The 18,239-nt window shown below is 41.3% G+C and overlaps 1 protein-coding gene across 12 annotated transcripts in view; it reads right to left on the reverse strand.

Annotated features, from left to right (window-relative positions):
• The window catches only part of LOC122551995 (prominin-1-A-like), a 286,450-nt gene that overhangs the window by 169,695 nt on the left and 98,516 nt on the right, over positions 1-18,239 (reverse strand). For 8 of the 12 annotated variants that reach the window (XM_087986625.1, XM_087986630.1, XM_087986699.1 and 5 more), the window contains 3 exons: positions 10,557-10,615; positions 8,602-8,628; positions 1,435-1,640 (listed from right to left, as the gene is read on the reverse strand). In XM_087986625.1, coding sequence (XP_087842751.1) covers positions 1,435-1,640; positions 8,602-8,628; positions 10,557-10,615 — 292 coding nt within the window. The remainder of the gene's footprint in view (positions 1-1,434; positions 1,641-8,601; positions 8,629-10,556; positions 10,616-18,239) is intronic. The other 4 variants (XM_087986686.1, XM_087986694.1, XM_087986667.1 and 1 more) reach the window with 1 other exon arrangement.

Consider the following 18,239-nt stretch of genomic DNA (forward strand, 5'->3'; position numbering starts at 1 on the left):
GTGCGACTTCCGACTTTGTCCACCCCAGTCCAACACTGGCATCTCCACATCATAGCAATGTTACTCAAGGAAGCATTTGCTACAATGAGGAAATAAACAGAAAGCTTGTCATAGGCCTAAATCATCTGTTTTTTGGGTTGGAATCCCTACTTCCACCTCAGATCAGATAATACATGACATTTTTACAGGGCAGCACGGTGGCTCAGTGGTTAGCGCTGCTGCCTTACAGTGCCAGGGATCCGGGTTCAATTTCAGCCTTGGGCAACTATCCGTGTGGAGTTTACATTCTCCTAGTGTTTGTGTGGGTTTCGGTCAAGTGCTCCAGTTTACTCCCACAGTCCAAAGATGTGCAGATTAGGTGGATTGGCCATTCTAAATTACCCAGTGTCCAGGGATGTGCAGGCTAGGTGGATTAGCTATGGGAAATGTGGGGTTACAGGGACAGGGTAGGGGGATGGGTCTGGGTGGGATGCTCTTCTGGGTCGGTGTGATCTGCTCCACACTGCAGGAATTCTATTAGATTCTTAATTTGATCAGATATTTTTGGTCCTGTCTTTGATGCAGGATCCTTTCCAACAGTTGCAGACAGTAGTCCTCTCAGGGTGCAGCAAAGAAAGTCTTCATACAAACACAGCCCCTTTTTCCAGCACGTTCTGCCATTTTCCAGTATTGAAACAAAGTTTAAACATCCCAAAGCATCGTTAAGAAGCTACAGAGAGAAGTAAAGCAATTGAGTACAAGGGTAGGTGGGTGATTGAAGGAGCTGGGTGACAGGTGACACAAGGGTAGGATGACAGCTGAGTGAGCAGGGAGGGTGGCAGATGAGTGATGAGATTGGGTGACAGACTAGTAACAGGATAGGTCAGGCCAGGGAGGCAGTTGGATCAGATAAGAGGGTTTGAGCAGTCAAGTGCTCCAGTGGGAAGTCGTAGGAAGGGAATCAGTTAAACAATTATCCAGAATATACAAGAGAATTTTTCTGTCTAACGTTTACTGCTAAGTAAGAAGAGTTAACCAGATAAGTAGAGTTAGAAACTTTGGAGAATTCCAATTAAACACAGTTTAATTGTGTTTTGGACAGTTCCAGATACAGAAAATTAAATCTCAGGGAATTCCCACATAGTCAGTGCAGGTAGACTTCTGAGGGGTACGGACATGTATCTTTCAGATAATTGGAGGACTAGAAGATCTAAGCCACATTGTATAAAGTGTTCCCTGGGTCAAACGCAGAACTTTAGTCAACATCTTGTTTGCTGACACTGGCATGCGTACCTGAAATGGAAAGAGTTTCAACAGAAAATGAAAAAAAAACTTCTCATGTTTAAAAAAAATTGTGGGGAGAAATTAAAGCAACAACAATGTAAGGTATTATTAGGCCTTTCAATGCAGATTTTAACAAGCAACTGTTAGCAATAGGTTTCTATTCAAACTTACGTTATAATTATGGTAACAAAAAACAGGGTTGTTGCAAAGCAGCTTCTTCTACAATCTGCATTTTTCTTCTGTCGTTGATGCAGCTCCCCTCCACAGTTGTCACAACAACGACACATGCAGAAACAGAGGCCCAAAAGAGGCATGAGAAGTATAAACACAATTCCCAGAGTCGCACAGATGATGAAACCAATCTCATAGTAAATTATCTGTTACAAAAAGGGAAATATTTAATAGACTTGGATCATAAAATTGATAAAACTCCCCAAAGGTTAACATACGATTTACAATAAAACATAAATTCAAGAATCAGATTATATATTAAATATTGCACATGCAACAATTTTAGACTGCTAATTATGCTTGGAGAAAAGCAGTTATTCAACTTTGTACAATAGAAACATAGGGAATAGGAACAAGTGTTATTGTCCCTTAAGCCTGTTCTGCCATTCAATGGTATTACATTGAACAGTCCTTTGATTCCACTTCTGTACCTCTGTTCCAGTTCCTAATGTTATTATTGAGGATAAAACTAGCAATTAAAGATTTAAATTCTCACAACATCCATAACACTCTACAGCAATACGTTGTTGCATCCCATTTGTATGAAAAAGTGTTTCTTGATTATATTGCAATTTTAAGGTCATGCAGTCTTGTTCCGGAATCTCCACCAAAGAAAATAATTGTCAGGAAGAAATGGGTTATCTTGAAACCAGTTGGGGCGAACAATGGGTCAGTGCTAGGAATTCAACTATTTGTAATGTGTGGTAATGAGTCAGATGAAGGGACAAGATATAATGTAGCCAAAGAGAACAAAATGAACTCCCCCTAACTATGCTGCACCAAGAGACACCTACGAGATTTAAGGTACACTCTGCAGAAGCCTTGATTGGAATCCCCTGAAAGATTCTTTTTTAACAGAAAAAGTAGGAGAGGAGTGGCAATCTCCACTCCTCAGAAAATTCTGTCCTTTAAAGTGTCAGCAAATGAGCGCAGATAGGTTAAGTGAGTCGCAATATTTTAGAAAACGTGGAAAAATGTGAGATTAGCAACTTTAGTAGGAAGAGTCAAAAAGCAGAATATTATTTAAATGTGAGAGACTGTAGAATGCTATGATCTACATGTAGATTGCTCTACATGAGCAATTTACATGGCCTCACATATGAATCACAAAAGTTAACATACAGATACGCCAAGTAATTAGACAGGCAAATAGAATGTTGGCATCAAATACAAATGCAAAAGGTCATAAAATGACAACTGCACAGGGCTCTGGTCAGGCCATACCTGGAGTACTGCATACAGCTAAGACTTCCTTAAGGAGGGCTGTACTTACATTGGAGGCAGTTCAATGAAGATTCCCTAGGCTAATTCATGGGATAAAAGGATTGCACGAGGAAAGGTTGAGCAATTTAGCTCTGCACTTATTGGAGTTCAGATGAATGGGACACGGTCTTACAGAAACTTTATAGGGCTCAGAGTGATTTTGGGCTGTGGTGAGATGGGTGGCAGAATTAGGTAACAAGTGCAATGAGACCCATGTCAATATGGGGATTATCTCACTCCATCTTTTTGACTTCTCACAAGAGACACGGCGAGATTCTTGCTAGGCAATGGTGAAATACCAAATGAAAACTTCTGCTTGTTGTTAATGCTTGTTAATGCCACAACCTGCCTTATTAATATTCAGACTCCAATTTTGCCATACTTGCCAAATCAGCTAGTCGACAGGAAAGTTTGACATTGAAATCACAGCAAGCAAATAACAATTGAACTTTCTGCTTGTCCAAACATCCTCCATGTTGGAGATTGGGCATCAACAACTCAGGGCATACTCAATAGGCACTGGCCGCACAATGGACATTGGCAACCAACAGGTACCATCTTCCAAGAATCCTCACAGCACATCTCCAAATTACCTATAATTCATTTCTGCATTTCAATGCTGCATTACAAGTTGCACTATCATTGTAGTGTGGTTGCACGGACACAATGCTCTCAGAAACACACACACCCAGGTTACAGTCTACACCAGGCTGTATCTCTTTGCTTCTTGTCATAGCATTCATTCACTCTGAGCCCATCTGGATGCTCGTGCCTTGCCTGCTCATCCAGAGATGCCAAATTAATGTTTCTGGTGTCTTACCTTGTTGTTTGGCACACAGACAAAGCCAAAAGTTTTACCATAGTTGTCAGCAGGCCTCAGTGAAGTTAAGGGGAAGAGCCTTTGCTCCTCAAGAGCATCCTCTGATACCAGTTCAAGCCTGGCTCAAGATGGTCACAGTCAGGTTCTCCTCAGAAGAGATGCAGAGCTGACTGACAGGGAGCAAGTAAATCGACAGTGCAGGGGGCATGCAGAGTTAATGGCATTGGGGTTAGGGTAGACGAGACTGAGTAGGGAAGATGCTACAGGTAACAGAGAGAGTGGTAGTGCATGAACCTTGGTGCGAAATGAATGCAGTCATAGAAAATGAGTGAGTGTTGTATATTAGAGAGAAGATGGTGGACCCTACCCTCAAAGACTGCAGAAGGACAGTGACCTTCTTCCTGGAGCGCTAAACATTCCTCCAGGTGGCTGAGACAATTTAACCCCAGTGGCATCCTTGGACCAGGCTGACATGGTCTAGTGTCAAGTTACCATTGGTCCTGGGGGTGGGAGCAAGTCTCACAACTGCATCATTCAGCAAGATTGCCAGGTCTCAGCCCACAAAACAGAGTATCGATTTCTTCTTGTCTGCCATGTCTGTGGCTCATGGCAAGGCAACTCCAGACTGACATACTGGTCCAGGTGCACAATAGGATTTTAGAGATGGTGTGGGAAAAGAGATGCCCAGTAAATTCTGAGGGTTGTGTGAACATGGTAAGATGGGTTGAAAATCAGACAGAGTCACTATAGTAGCTTAGTAGGTAATTAATGATGCAGGTTTAGTACGATTGGGTGAGAGAACTTACTTGCCTTTGTGGTGACAAACCCTCCAAAAATCAAAATTTGATTCAGACTTAGCCAAAACAAAAAACTTTAAGAATTAGCACATAAGATTCTGATGAGACTCCACAGCTAGATGCTGAGAGGGTGGTTCCCTCAGGGGGAATTAAGAACTTGGGCAAAGTTTTAACGTAAAGTGTGTCGCATCTGGGAGACAGATTAGGAGGAATTTCTTTCCTCAATGGATCACACAATCATAGAATCCTACTATGTGGAAACAGGCTATTCGGCCCTACAATTCCACACCGATCCTCCATAGAGTAACCCACCCAGACCCATTCTCATACTACTCTACATTTACCCCTAACTAATGCACCTAACCTACACATCCCTAACACTATGGGCAATTTTAGCATAGCCAATTCACTTAACCTGCACATCTTTGGATTGGGGGAAGAAACGGAAGCACCCAGAGGAAACCCACACAGACATAGGGAGAATGTTCAAACTCCACACAGACAGTCGTCCGAGGCTGGAATCAAACCCAGGTCCGTGGTGTTGTGAGGCAGTAGTGCTAACCATTGACCCACCATGCCGCCCCAAATTAGTCTTTGGAATTCTCTTTCTCAGGTAGCAGAGGAGGTACATTAATCTACAAATGAGTCATAGAGATGTACAGCACGGAAACAGACCCTTCAGTCCAACCCGTCCACGCCAACTAGATATCCCAACCCAATGTAGTCCCACTTGCCAGCACCCGGCCCATATCCCTCTAAACCTTCCTATTCATATACCCATCCAAATGCCTTTTAAATGTTGCAATTGTACCAGCCTCCACCACATCCTCTGGCAGCTGATTCCATACACGTACCACCCTCTGCGTGAAAAAGTTGCCCCTTAGGTCTCTTTTATAGCTTTCCCCTTTCATCCTAAACCTACGCCCTCTAGTTCTGGACTCCCTCACCCCAAGGAAAAGACTTTGCCTACTTATCCTATCCATGCCCCTCATAATTTCATAAACCTCTATAACATCACCCCTGAGCCTCCGACGCTTCAGGGAAAACAGTCCCAGCCTGTTCAGCCTCTCCCTGTAGCTCAAATCGTCCAACACTGGCAACATCCTTGTAAATCTTTTCTGAACCCTTTCAAGTTTCACAATATCTTTCCAATAGGAAGGAGATCAGAACTGCACGCAATACTCCAACAGTGGTCCAAGCAATGTCCTCCCAACTCCCGTACTGAATACCCTGACCTATAAAGGAAAGCATACCAAACGCCTTCCTCACCATCCTATCTACCTGCGACTCCACTTTGAAGGAGCTATGAACCTGCACTCCAAAGTCTCTTTGTTCAGCAACACTCTCTAGGACCTTACCATTAAGTGTATAAGTCCTGCTAAGATTTGCTTTCCCAAAATGCAGCACCTCGCATTTATCTGAATTAAACTCCATTTGCCACTTCTCAGCCCATTGGCCCATCTGGTCAAGGTCCTGTTGTAATCTGAGGTAACATTCTCTGCTGTCCACTACACCTCCAGTTTTGGTGTCATCTGCAAACTTACTAACTATACCTCTTATGCTCATATCCAAATCATTGGGGTCATTAAATAGTGGAGCAGACTTGAGGGTCCAAAAGCCTATTCCTGCTTCTCTTCTTTACATTCCTATGTTCAATTTCACTACATCTACCCTCTCAGACCCCTTCTATTTTTAAACGTAGATGGGATTATCCCTCAACCTTCTAAATTCAAGGCAGTGTAAACATCACTTACACTCCTGTCCTGATAATTTAATCCTTTAATCAAAGGTGTCATTTTGATAAAACAAGCTGTACTCCTTCCAAATGCTCCATCCAGCATTCAATTTGATTTCAAAAATTATACACAACTTCTGAATCTCTCTCAAAAGAAAATAAAACAAAAGCAAAGAGATGCTGAAGCATAAATCAATTAGTGCTGATTCTTACTTTTTTGGCTAAATCTGAGTTGAACTGAGTTTTTTGGAGGGATCTCTATGAGGCCGAGAGTGCTTTCTCATCATATCTTACCAAACTCATCAGATCATATGTCTACTCCCCTATGGCACCCCCAACTTTGGATTCTAACCACATCTTACCACATGCTGTTCCTGGAACAACTTACCACTCAGTGGATATCCCAGAATGCACGGGCATCCCTTGTGTCTGCATCATCTTCAAAAGCCTGTTGTGCACCCAGACAAACACTGTCAGTCCAGAACTAACCTACACGATTCCCAACACTTGCCCAGACACCGCAGGAAGGGGGAAATCAGCACTCCACTTTATGGCAGGGTCCTGGAGGTCCTGCTGGATGGGGTGGTACAGAGGTAGAACTTCCTCTTCCCACAGAATGAGTAGAGGCCATGACACTAGACCATGCCAGCCTGGTCTGATTTGGAGATGCCAGTGTTGGACTGGGGTGTACAAAGTTAAAAATCACACAACACTATAACCTGGTGTTGTGTGATTTTTAGCCTGGTCTGAGGTTATCGCACAGCTCAGACATCTGGACAAAAGCATACCAAATAGGAAAATCAATGACCTGCTGAAATCTACCAGCATAAGTGCCACCATCTTCATTCCAATACCTCACAATCCTTCTCTGCTATTAACACCACTTCCCACCAAGCTCAATCTCTACCATACTCATTACTACCTACAACATCTTCCTTACTCACTATCACCAACCCAACCCCTACTCCATTAACCCTGTATGCTCTCAGCGGTGCCTACTCACTCTCTAGGGGTACCTTGCCACTTGCACTAACTGGAACAGCTGTGCCACCCCCTTTCATTCCATAATATCTACCCCACCCCCTCTCATTTCAGGAGGAAAGCAGCCCCCAATTGCATAGAAAAATTAAAGAAGAGTGGTTGGCTGCTCAACATTCAGCTCCTCCTCCTTAGGTGACGAGCATCTTGATTCTGACCATCCCAATTGGTTAACTGACTGTATCCAATCCCCTAGTCTGGTAATGAAGGCCTTGGCTTGCTGTGCTAGGACCCCCTGAGCAAAGGTACCCCTTTGGCTTCATTGAGGTCTGCTAACAACTATGACAAGCTTTCTATCTTGTAACTGCACTAAAAGGCAAGGCAAGACAGAATCAATATGAGCCTGTTATCTCTGGCTGAGGAAGAAAGCACCAAAAGACAAGGCAAGGGAATGCAAAGCATGGAAGGAATGCTGTGAGCATCCAGGTAAGGATTAGAGATAGTGGGCACTATGAAAGCAAACGAAGAGCCTAAGATGCAGCCTGATCCAGTTCATGAGCTGGGTGCATGGCCATGAATGTACAGTGTCGTTGTAGCATAATTTCGATGAAGTTGCCAACGCAGCTACAGGTGCAACATTCAAATGCAGAAGTATCCTATAAGTGGATTGGAAATGTGCCATGTAGGGAGGCTGGCACATGTTTGATGCCAATATCCATGAACGTGGGGTGTTCAGGCCTTGACATATCCATGCACAGTGTCCAACATGGAGATTCTCTGAAGCAAGGGACAAGCTGGTTTCACTAAGTACCTCCTCTGGCTTCCATGTCAAATCTCATGTACAATGAGGACATTTAGTAAGATAGGGAGCTGAATATTAATGAGGCAAGTTGGATGTTAACAAAGTGTTTACTGCTTGCCAAGGCATAGAACATAGAGCAAAATATTGAGATCAAAATTGCCAGGCTTTTCTTCTGATTCTGCCAAAAGTCTTGCCATAACCTAAATCCCTATTAGATTTCACTCTTACTGTCCAGCTGTGCTTCCATTAAAAAAAGCATACTTTCCTAACAAACCAAATCCTCAAATGTGGACACAATGTTTTTGGGAACTGGTGAACATAGTTAAGTTACTTGAACAAAAAAGGGAAGAACACGGTCAAATAAGACTGTGTTGGAAAAACTGAACTTATTTGTGAGAGCTCAAGCTTGCGCAGCTTCCTTACTTTCTACCCAATACACAACAATGTTATGAGTCACCTCAAATCAGCTAAGTGACCTGCCCTCTTGCACAGTACGTTCTAGATAACAATGGTTGACATAAATGAGCTCTACGTCTGCTAATTTATTGGCGTAAAAGATCAATAGGTTAACTTGCAGTAGAATATTTAGATCAATAGTAGCTCATTTATTTTTAAACCAACAGCTTTGTGTCACAGCACCTTGATATATTAAAACTCTTATCAAAAAGTGAAAGATCATCCTTTAGAAATATTTGAGAAGGCATACATGTACCTGTAGAGTGAGAACAACGTTTTCTGGCTGGAGAGCCAAAGCAGAAGCATGCAAACAAATGAAATAATGCATGTAAAATAAAAAAGAAATCAGCAAATCATCATAAATGTTTGAAATGGAGCTATAATAATCACACAAATAAATTCACTTCAAAATGCAGGTTTGTTATTTAGTTAAAAAGGATTGCAAGGCTATTTATAATGAGTAGCAAACAGCATTTTTAAGCAGAAACATCACAAAACAGGTACATTTCTATAACATACACAAACTTTGGCCTGAATATACATTCTTCTTTTACCTTTGTGAAGCTCACCTCAAGTTTGGCCATTCCCTTCCTCAACTTTTTTCTCTTCATTTCTGAAGACTGGCCATCAATATTCACTATACGCCCACTGACTTCCACATCTTCCTTGATTACATTTCCTTAAATGCTTCTTTTGCACGGAGTCCATTTCATGTTTACAGTCACTCTGTGGCTCTGTCACAACTGCTCTGACAATGCACTTTCCATATTACTGTTTCCTTTTCTTTCAACTGAGAAATCACCCCTCCTTCCACACTTCCACCCCCAAAGGTACTCAGCAAGGTCTCTGACTGCTCCATTTTCTGTATTTCTGCTCTCAGCACCTCCTCTCTCTTCCAGAACTTTTATCCTCACCTTCGACATTTATGCCATGACCACCACTTCTGAGGGGATGACACCAAACACATCTTCCTTTCCATTTACAGCATTCTAAAAGGGACCATCTTTCTGCAATATCCTAGTCTAGACCTCCACCACACCTAACAAACCCCTTCAGTTCCCTGGCATCTTCCTAATGCAAGTACAGAGGGTGTAACATCAGCTTTGACAAAGGGTCAGTTAAACTCGAAACGTCAGCTCTTTTCTCCCCTTACAGATGCTGCCAGACCTACTGAGATTTTCCAACATTTTCTCTTTTGGTGTAACATCTGTCCTTTTGTCACCTCCAGTCTCACTATCCAAGGTCCTATGTTCTGCTCCCAAGTGAAGCAGTGATTTATTGTATTTCTTTTAATTTAGTATACTGTGTTCGGTGCTTGCTTTGTGGTTCCATGTATACTGGGATGATTAAATCCTACTTAGTTGACTGTGTTAAACAACATTTCTATCCAGTACACAAGTGCTCGTTGACTTTTCAATTACTAGTCAAAAAGTGTGACATTGGAAAAAGCACAGCACGTCAGGCAACATCCAAGGAGCAGGAAGGTTGACATTTTGGGCATAAATCCTTCATCAAGAATGTGTTGCCTGTTATTTTAATTCTTCACATTCTTCTCTAACTTTCATGTTTGAGCTTCACTCAGTGATCCAATGACACTCAAATTAAGGTTGAGGAATAACTCCTATCTTGACTGAGCATGGTACAGCATCTGGGCTCAAAGCCATTTTTAATAGTTTTAAATCTGTGGTCCCTATTTTGTTACCTTTTCTTCAACCAGTTTTTTTTATTATCTTCTATGTGTTTCTCTCTTTTCCTGTTTTTTGTTTAAAAGATAGCTATTCATGGTTCTGCCATTCACACCTCCTCTAGATATATCCTTTGCATCTTTACTTATCCCGTTACCAATCTTTTTCATTTTGTATTATCAACTCTTTTGTATAAAATTGTCAACCTCCTATTTTGTTCTTTTGGCTCCCATCATGCCCTTTTCACTTGCTTAAAATGCATTCATTGGCTCCTATTTTGTTCTTTTGGCTCAATGCTCTATCATTTCCAGTTACATTGAGAAGACTTTAGACTACAATTTTATTATTCGGTTTCACTCCCAACAAATACTATTATTTCCACCAGTATTTGCTTATATTTAGTATCAATAATACTAAATTTAATTTAACAAAAGACTTATGTTTAAAGCAAGTGCACTAACTAGCATTATCTTTACAACATGGTCAGATATTGTAGCTCATGGTGGTCTGTCTAGCCAACAATTACCTCTTGATATTGGTGTAGTACTTGTCCATAGTTCTGCTTTATTATCTCAATGATCAACTCTAAAACAAAAAAAGAAAGAAATTATTTACATTCAGGATTATGCTGCTTTGCTATAAAGAATTTGTATATTGATGCTAAGTTAATTTCAAAATAATACATCCATTCTGTATGAGCAAGGAGGTACTATCAGGCAGCATATTATTATACTGGTATGTCAAAGATGCATGTGAAAATATAGTCAATGCAAAAGTCAGCTCTTAGATATGGTATATTTAATAATATTTCAGCAATCACACATTGGGATCTGACTGTGGAAATCTTAGTGTAGTATCAATGTTGATTACGTTACAGAATAAGGCAACTTAGCCCTTCATGTCAATGCTCTATCATGCCAACTTAGTTGGCCCCATTCCCTATCCCTTCCCAAAAACCCTGCAAATCTTTCTCTTCAGGTGCTTATACAATTCTCTTCCATTCACTACCTCCACCACACTTTTGCACATTGCATTTACAACACGAAAAGGCTCTTCCTCATGTTGATTCTCTTAGATTGGTATCTTCTAGTTCTCGAATTCCCGGCAAATGGAAACAATTTCTCTTTAATAATTGTTTAGAGACCCCCTATCATGATTTTAAACATTTCTATCAAATTTCCTTCAACTTTTTCTTCTCCAACAACAGCAGATTCTCCAATCTCTCCATGCAGTTGCAGATCTCTCATCTCTGGAACCGTTCTTGTAAATCCTTTCTGTACCCTCTCCTTCATATCCACAGTACTGAGAGATAGTCTGGACACAATACAGTTGATGCCAAACTAGCATTTCATACAACTTTATTATAAATTTCTTGCTTGTAATTCTATGGCTTAAAGTGAAGATCCTGGATGATTTATAATTGTAATTTTTAAAAATTTGCGTGCCACCTTAAAAGATCTCTGCACACAGACTGCAATTGATTTCCACATGTCCTTTAAAAGTACATCTTTACCTCTCCTCAATCTTCCTACTAAAGTGCATCACTTCAGGCTTTTCTGAAATTAATTTCATCTACCACATATTCACACATTAACCTATGTGTTTTGGAGGTTTATCAATATCGCCCTCACAATTCTCAACACTTTAAAGTTTTATACCATCTATAAATTTTGAATATGGATTAAAGACTAGAAAATCAATAAATAATCAAGAAAAGCAACAAAGAAAATATGATCTTTTAGGAAACACAATTTGCTTCTCACTAATCACTGTTGTTTTTCCCTAATTAATGCATATTCATCCCAGTGACCATTCATTTTCATAGAAATTACTGAAACTTTTGAGCTTGACTGGGAGCTTCTGTGGAGACAAAACTGAGTTAATGTTTCAGGTCAATGACTTTTCATCAGAACTTGAAATAGTACTTTCTCTCTTTGTAACTGCTGCCATAGCTTCTGGGTATTTCCAGCATGTCCTGTTTATATTTCAAATTTCCAGCATCAGTAGTATTTTTTCATGTTGTATTGAGCAATTTTGTTGAATTATCATTTCTAAAAGATTTACCATCACTGAGTTACTCTGACAGTCTGGAGGTTGCTGGGGTCAGCAATAAACATTTATTTAAACAAAGGCATAATATTCACAATTCTCGAATTCTCCAAGTCATCACTGCATTTGAGAAGGATTAGAACATTGTGCAATTCCTCATTTTAAGCCCTCAGTTGCTTCGGATACATTCTGTCTGAAGATTTATCAACTTCAAATTCAATCAAGCTATCTAACACCTCCTCTACCTAGGTCATCAAGTGAGTCAACTATGTATCTTATAAGACTACAAGATATGGGAACAGATTTAGGCCATCAAGTGTGCTTCATCATTCGGTCATGGCTGAAAGGTTTCTCAATCCCATTCTCTGGCCTTCGCCATGTAACCCTTGATCTCCTAATTAATCAAGAACCTATCTATCGCTGTCTTAAATACACTCGATAACCTAGCCAGAACAGTCTTCTGTGGCAATGAGTTCCACACATTTACCACCCTCTGCCTGAAGAAGTTCCTCTCATCTCAGTTCAAAAGGGTTGTCCCTTCACGCTGTGCCCTCAAGTCCTCATCTCTCTTACTACTGGAAACACCTTCTCTACATCCACTTGAACCAGGCCCTCTCAGTATTCTGTAAATTTCAATGAGATCGCCCAAATCTTTCTAAATTCCATCAAGTACAGAACCAGAGTCCTTAACGAGAGCCCGTATGTGCTTCAGATTTTAAAAGCCTTTTCTCATTTAGAAAATAGTCTATGCCTCTATTCTTTTGACCAAAGTGTATAGCCTCACACTTACCCACATTGTATTCCATCAGCCACTTCTTATCCCACTCCCCAATCTATCCAAGTCCTTTTTCCTCCCTGCTTCCTCAACACTACCTGTCCCTCCACCTATCTTTATGTCATCTGTAAAGTAGCAACAATGCCTTCAGTTCCTTGTCCAGATCATTAATGTAAAATGTGAATAGTTGCAGCCCGACAGTGACCTCTGTGGAGCTCCACTAGTCATCAGCTGCCATCCTGAAAAGGACCCTTTTACATTTACCTTCTGTCAGTCAACTAATTCTCTATTCATGCCAGTACCTTGCCCCTAACGCCATGAGCTCATTTCTTAGTTAGCAGGCTTCTGTGCGACGCCTTGTCAAAGGCCTCCTGCAAACCAAATAGATTGCTCCACAAGCTCTCCTTTGCCTAACTTGCTCTTTACCAGCTCAAAAATACGAACAGATTTGTCAGGAGTGATCTCACCTTACTAAGTTGTGCTGACTCAGCTCTATCTTACAATGCATATTCAAGCACTGTGCAATTTCATCCTTAGTAAAGGATACTAAAATCTTATCAACAACCGAAATCAGGCTAACCGGATTATAATTTGATTTGATTTGATTTACTGGTGTCACATGTACCTAAGTACAATGAAAAGTTTTGTTTTATGAGCAGTACAGGCAGATCATAACATACAAGGACAAAATCACCATTGGGTGTTTAGATAGAGCAAGACATATATTGAGGTCTAAAAGTGCAGAACCGTTGTAAGAAATTTGAGAATAAGATCTGCTGTAGAGTACTCGCACGGAGTCACCTGGCATCACCACCATCTTGAACCCTTCCCATTTTCTGCTTCCCTCTCTTCTCAAAAAGAGGTGTTAAAATTAGCAATTTTCCAGTCTTTTGGGAACCTCCCTGACTCCAGTGATTACTGAAAATTCACCATTAATGCCTCCATAATCTCCTCAGCTATCTCTATCAGAACTCTGAGGTGTAGTCTATCTAGTCCAGATGATTTTTCTATCTTCAGAACTCTCAGCTTTCCTGGCACCTTCTCCTTTGTGTTGATCATTACAGACACCTTTGATGCAAAGCACCTACTCAGTTCTTCTGCTATTTTTTTGTTCCCTTTTAATAACACTCAATCTTATTTTCCAGCAGTCCAATGATCACTCTTATTTTTGTCTTCCCCTTCAGATATCGAAATATATTGTTGCAATCTTCTTTTATTTTACTAGCTATCTTACCCTCATTGCATCTTCGCATCCGTCTTTCATTTTTGTTCCAAGTTATCCTCTAGTCGTTAAAGGCTTCGCAATCCTCTGACTTACCATTAGTCTTCATCACTTTGTATGCTTTTCTTTTGCCTTTTTGCTGTCCCTGATTTCCCTTGTCAACCACGTTGCCTCATCCTCCCCTGCATATATTTCGTCTTCCTTGGGATGAACTTCTGCTGTGCTTCCTGAATTACCCCAGAAATTCCTGCCAATGTTGCTCCGCCATCTTTCGTACCAGGCTCCCCTTCCAATCAACTCTGGCCAGCAGCTCCTTCATGTCTCTGTAGTTGCCTTTACTCGATTGTAATACCATTACATTTGATTCCACCTTCTCCCTCTCAAAATACAGGGTGAATTCTATCATAATATTAGCTCTGCCCAGGGATTCCTTCACCTTCAGCTCTCTAATCAAGTCTGCCTCATTACACATCACCAAATCCCGAATTGCCTTTTCTCATAAGCTGCTCCAAAAAGACCATCTTGTAGACATTCCACCAACTCTTTTTCTTAGAATCCTGATTTTCCCTGTCCGCATACATATTGAACTCCCCATGATCACTGCAATGAGACATTTCATATATACTTTTCATATCTCCTGATATCTTTTCTGCCCCACATCCTGATTATTGCTAGGTGGCTTGTACATAACTCCCATTAGGGTCTTTTTCCTTTGTGGTTCCTCAAATCCACCTACACAGATTCTACACATTTAGATTAGATTAGATTATTTACAGTGTGGAAACAGGCCCTTCGGCCCAACAAGTCCACACCGACCCGCCGAAGCGCAACACACCCATTCCCCTACATTTACCCCTTTACCTAACACTACGGGCAATTTAGCATGGCCAATTCACCTGACCTGCACATCTTTGGACTGTGGGAGGAAACCGGAGCACCCGGAGGAAACCCACGCAGACACGGGGAGAATGTGCAAACTCCACACAGTCAGTTGCCTGAGTCGGGAATTGAACCCGGGTCTCTGGCGCTGTGAGGCAGCAGTGCTAACCACTGTGCCACCATGCCGCCCTAACTCTGACTTTGTATCACTGTTTGCTATTGATTTAATTTCATTTTTTCTTAACAAGGCAACTCTGGCGCCTCTGCTGATCTGCCTGTTCTTTTGATAGGATGTGTGTCCTTGGATATGTAGTTCCTAGCCCCGATCCCCTTGCAGCCACATCTCTGTGATACCCACAACATTGTACCTACCAATTTCAATCAACGCTACAAGCTCATTTACCTTGTTGCGTGTACTGTGCCCATTTAAGTAGAACATCCTCAGTTGACTGTCCCCTTTCTCATAGTTGTTCCCTTATCTGATGTGCCTGAAGTTAGATTTCTGACCCTTTCCATCCTCTGCCCTGTTACTTGTTCTGGACCTTTAAACCCCTTCTGAGCCCTCTCTCCCTTTAACTAGTTTAAAGTCCTCGTGACCTTGATTCACCTTGATTTGCACCATCAGTTTGTCTACCTTATTTTGAATGCTTTATGCTTTAAGATACAAAGCTTTTAAGTTTGTTCTTCCATACTACCTCCTAGATCCTTTGACCTGCCTCGCTTGTTATCACACCTTCCTTTCCATGATTACTGACCAAATTTGAGGTAATTAATCTAGGGGGTCTGACTGCCTCCTACAACACAGCATCAGAGTAATTCTCTCCCTCCCTAGCATGTCATAATATTCAAAGCTCAGACACCAGTTCATCAACTCTGAGCTGGAGATCCTGTTTTAATGTCGAGTTTCCTTACACTTTTGTGATACAAAATAACATTCACACATTCTGTCCCTTCCTTTTATATTCTAGTAATAATCAATCCCATCACTAATCAACAATCCTACCTTCCCCATTACCTTTGACTTTGGAATTTTCTATGCAACTGAACCTACCCCACTGTCTAGATTAGAGTGGTGCTGGAAAAGCGCAACAGGTCAGGCAGCATCCGAGGAGCAGGAAAATCGATGTTTCAGGCAAAAGCACTTCATCAGGAATGAGGCAGGACCCTCCAGGGTGGAGAGCCCATTTTATCTCTCCACCCCGGAGGGTCCCACCTCATTCCTGATGAAGAGCTTTTGCCCGAAACGTCGATTTTCCTGCTCCTCAGATGATGCCTGACCTGCTGTGCTTTTCCAGCACCAATCCAATCTAGACTCTGATCTCCAGCACTGAACCTAGCCTCTTCCCCACTTATTAATGTAAAGCCCTACTCACAGCTCTAGTTATGTGCTTTGCCAGAACTCTGGTCCCAGCATGCTTCAGATGGAGCCCGTCTCATTGAAACAGCTCCCTCCTTCACCAGTACTGGTGCCAATGTTTCATAAATTCGAACCTGATTTTCCCACACCAAATTTTCAGCCACACATTTCCCTCTTTAATTTTGTTGATCCTACACTCATTTTCTCTTGGCTCTGCTAGCAATCTGGAGACTGTCATTTTTTCTGCTTTTCTAATTTAGCCACTAGCTGCTCACATTCCCTCAGCAGAAACTCTTTCCTCTTTCTACCTTTATTGTTGTTACCTGTGTGGACCATGACAACTGGATCTTTCCCCTCCCAATCCATGTCCCTCTGTAGCCTAGATGAGATACCTTGAACCCGCGCACCCAGCAAATAACACAGCCTTAAGGACTCTCAATCTTGGCCACAGGGAATAGAGTCTATTCTCCTGACTATACTATCCCTGATTACAACCATGTTTCTTTTTACTCCCCTCTCATGAATGGCTTCCTGCGCTATAATGCTATTGCTCATCCTCTCATCACACAGGGAACAAGAATCTCAAACTTGTTAGACAAGCCCAAAGCCTGAGGCTTCTTCCATACTACCTCCTAGATCCTTTGACCTGCCTCGCTTGTTATCACAGCCTCCTTTCCATGATTACTGACCAAATTTGAGGTAATTAATCTAGGGGGTCTGACTGCCTCCTACAATACAGCATCCGAGTAATTCTCTTCCTCCCTAACGTGTCATAATATTCAAAGCTCAGACAGCAGTTCATCAACTCTGAGTTGGAGATCCTCAAACACCTAATACTTACCACTCTGACCTCAGCAGCATAAAGACAGATGCAAACAGTGAGTCAGCCAAATCCACGATTTCCATATGCAAATCCCCTTTGAAAGCTAAACTTCACTACCACCTTTTACTATTCATTTACTATTTATATTGTTATAACGCTTACTGTGTTTTTTTTTTCATTTTTCTTAATCAATTTTTAGTTTAGAGCTGTGAACTGTGAGCTGAGAGCTGAAAGTGACCTTTGGACTATGAGCAGAAGCTTGTTTTCATTTAAAAAAAGGAGAACAAGCCAACTGATACTTGCCTATGAGGCCAGGATCGGAAGTTTCTTAGATTGTTTCTGAGAGTCATAGTCATAGTTATACAGCAAGGAAATAGACCCTTTGATTCAACTTGCCCATTCCGACCAGGTTTCCAAAACTAAACTGGTTCCATCGCCTGCGTTTGACTCATATCCCTCTAAATTTTTCCTATTCATGTATCTATCCAAATGTCTTTTAAAATGTTGTAATTGCATCTGCATCTACCATTTCTTCTGGCAGTTTATTCCACATATCAACCACCCTCTGTGAAAAATTTGCCCCTCAAGTCCCTTTTAAATCTTGCTTTTCTCAGCTTAAAAATATGCCCTCCAGTTTTGAACTCTCCAACCTAGCAAAACAACCTTGGCTATTCACCTTATCAATGTCCCTCATGATTTTGTAAACTCCTGTAAGGTCCCCCCTCAATCTCCTACACTCCAATGGAAAAAGTCCCAACTTATCCAACCCCTCCCTGTAACTCGAATCTTACAGTCCTGGTAACATCCTGATAAATATTTTCTGCATCTTCTCTGATTTAATAATATCCTTCCTGTACTTAAAATCCAAAGAGGCTTTCTGCTGCAACAAATGACAGATATTGAATGTTACCTGGGACTTCGTAGGGGAACTAGTTAAACAAAGAGAGGCTAGAGTTTGCACTGGTTTTGAACTGTGTTAAAGTCAGAAGGATTGCGTTTGCAAAAGCTGCAGGTCCGCGGTTTGATTGGTGCCTGGTTGTCTTCTCATTATCAACTTATTGGGAGTTCAAAGAATAGAATCTCAGTTATAAGAATAAATTCCTC

This window comes from Chiloscyllium plagiosum, unplaced genomic scaffold (assembly GCF_037043375.1).
Source record: "Chiloscyllium plagiosum isolate Xiang-an unplaced genomic scaffold, Cpla_swu_hap1 HiC_scaffold_1, whole genome shotgun sequence".
NCBI lineage: Eukaryota > Metazoa > Chordata > Chondrichthyes > Orectolobiformes > Hemiscylliidae > Chiloscyllium > Chiloscyllium plagiosum.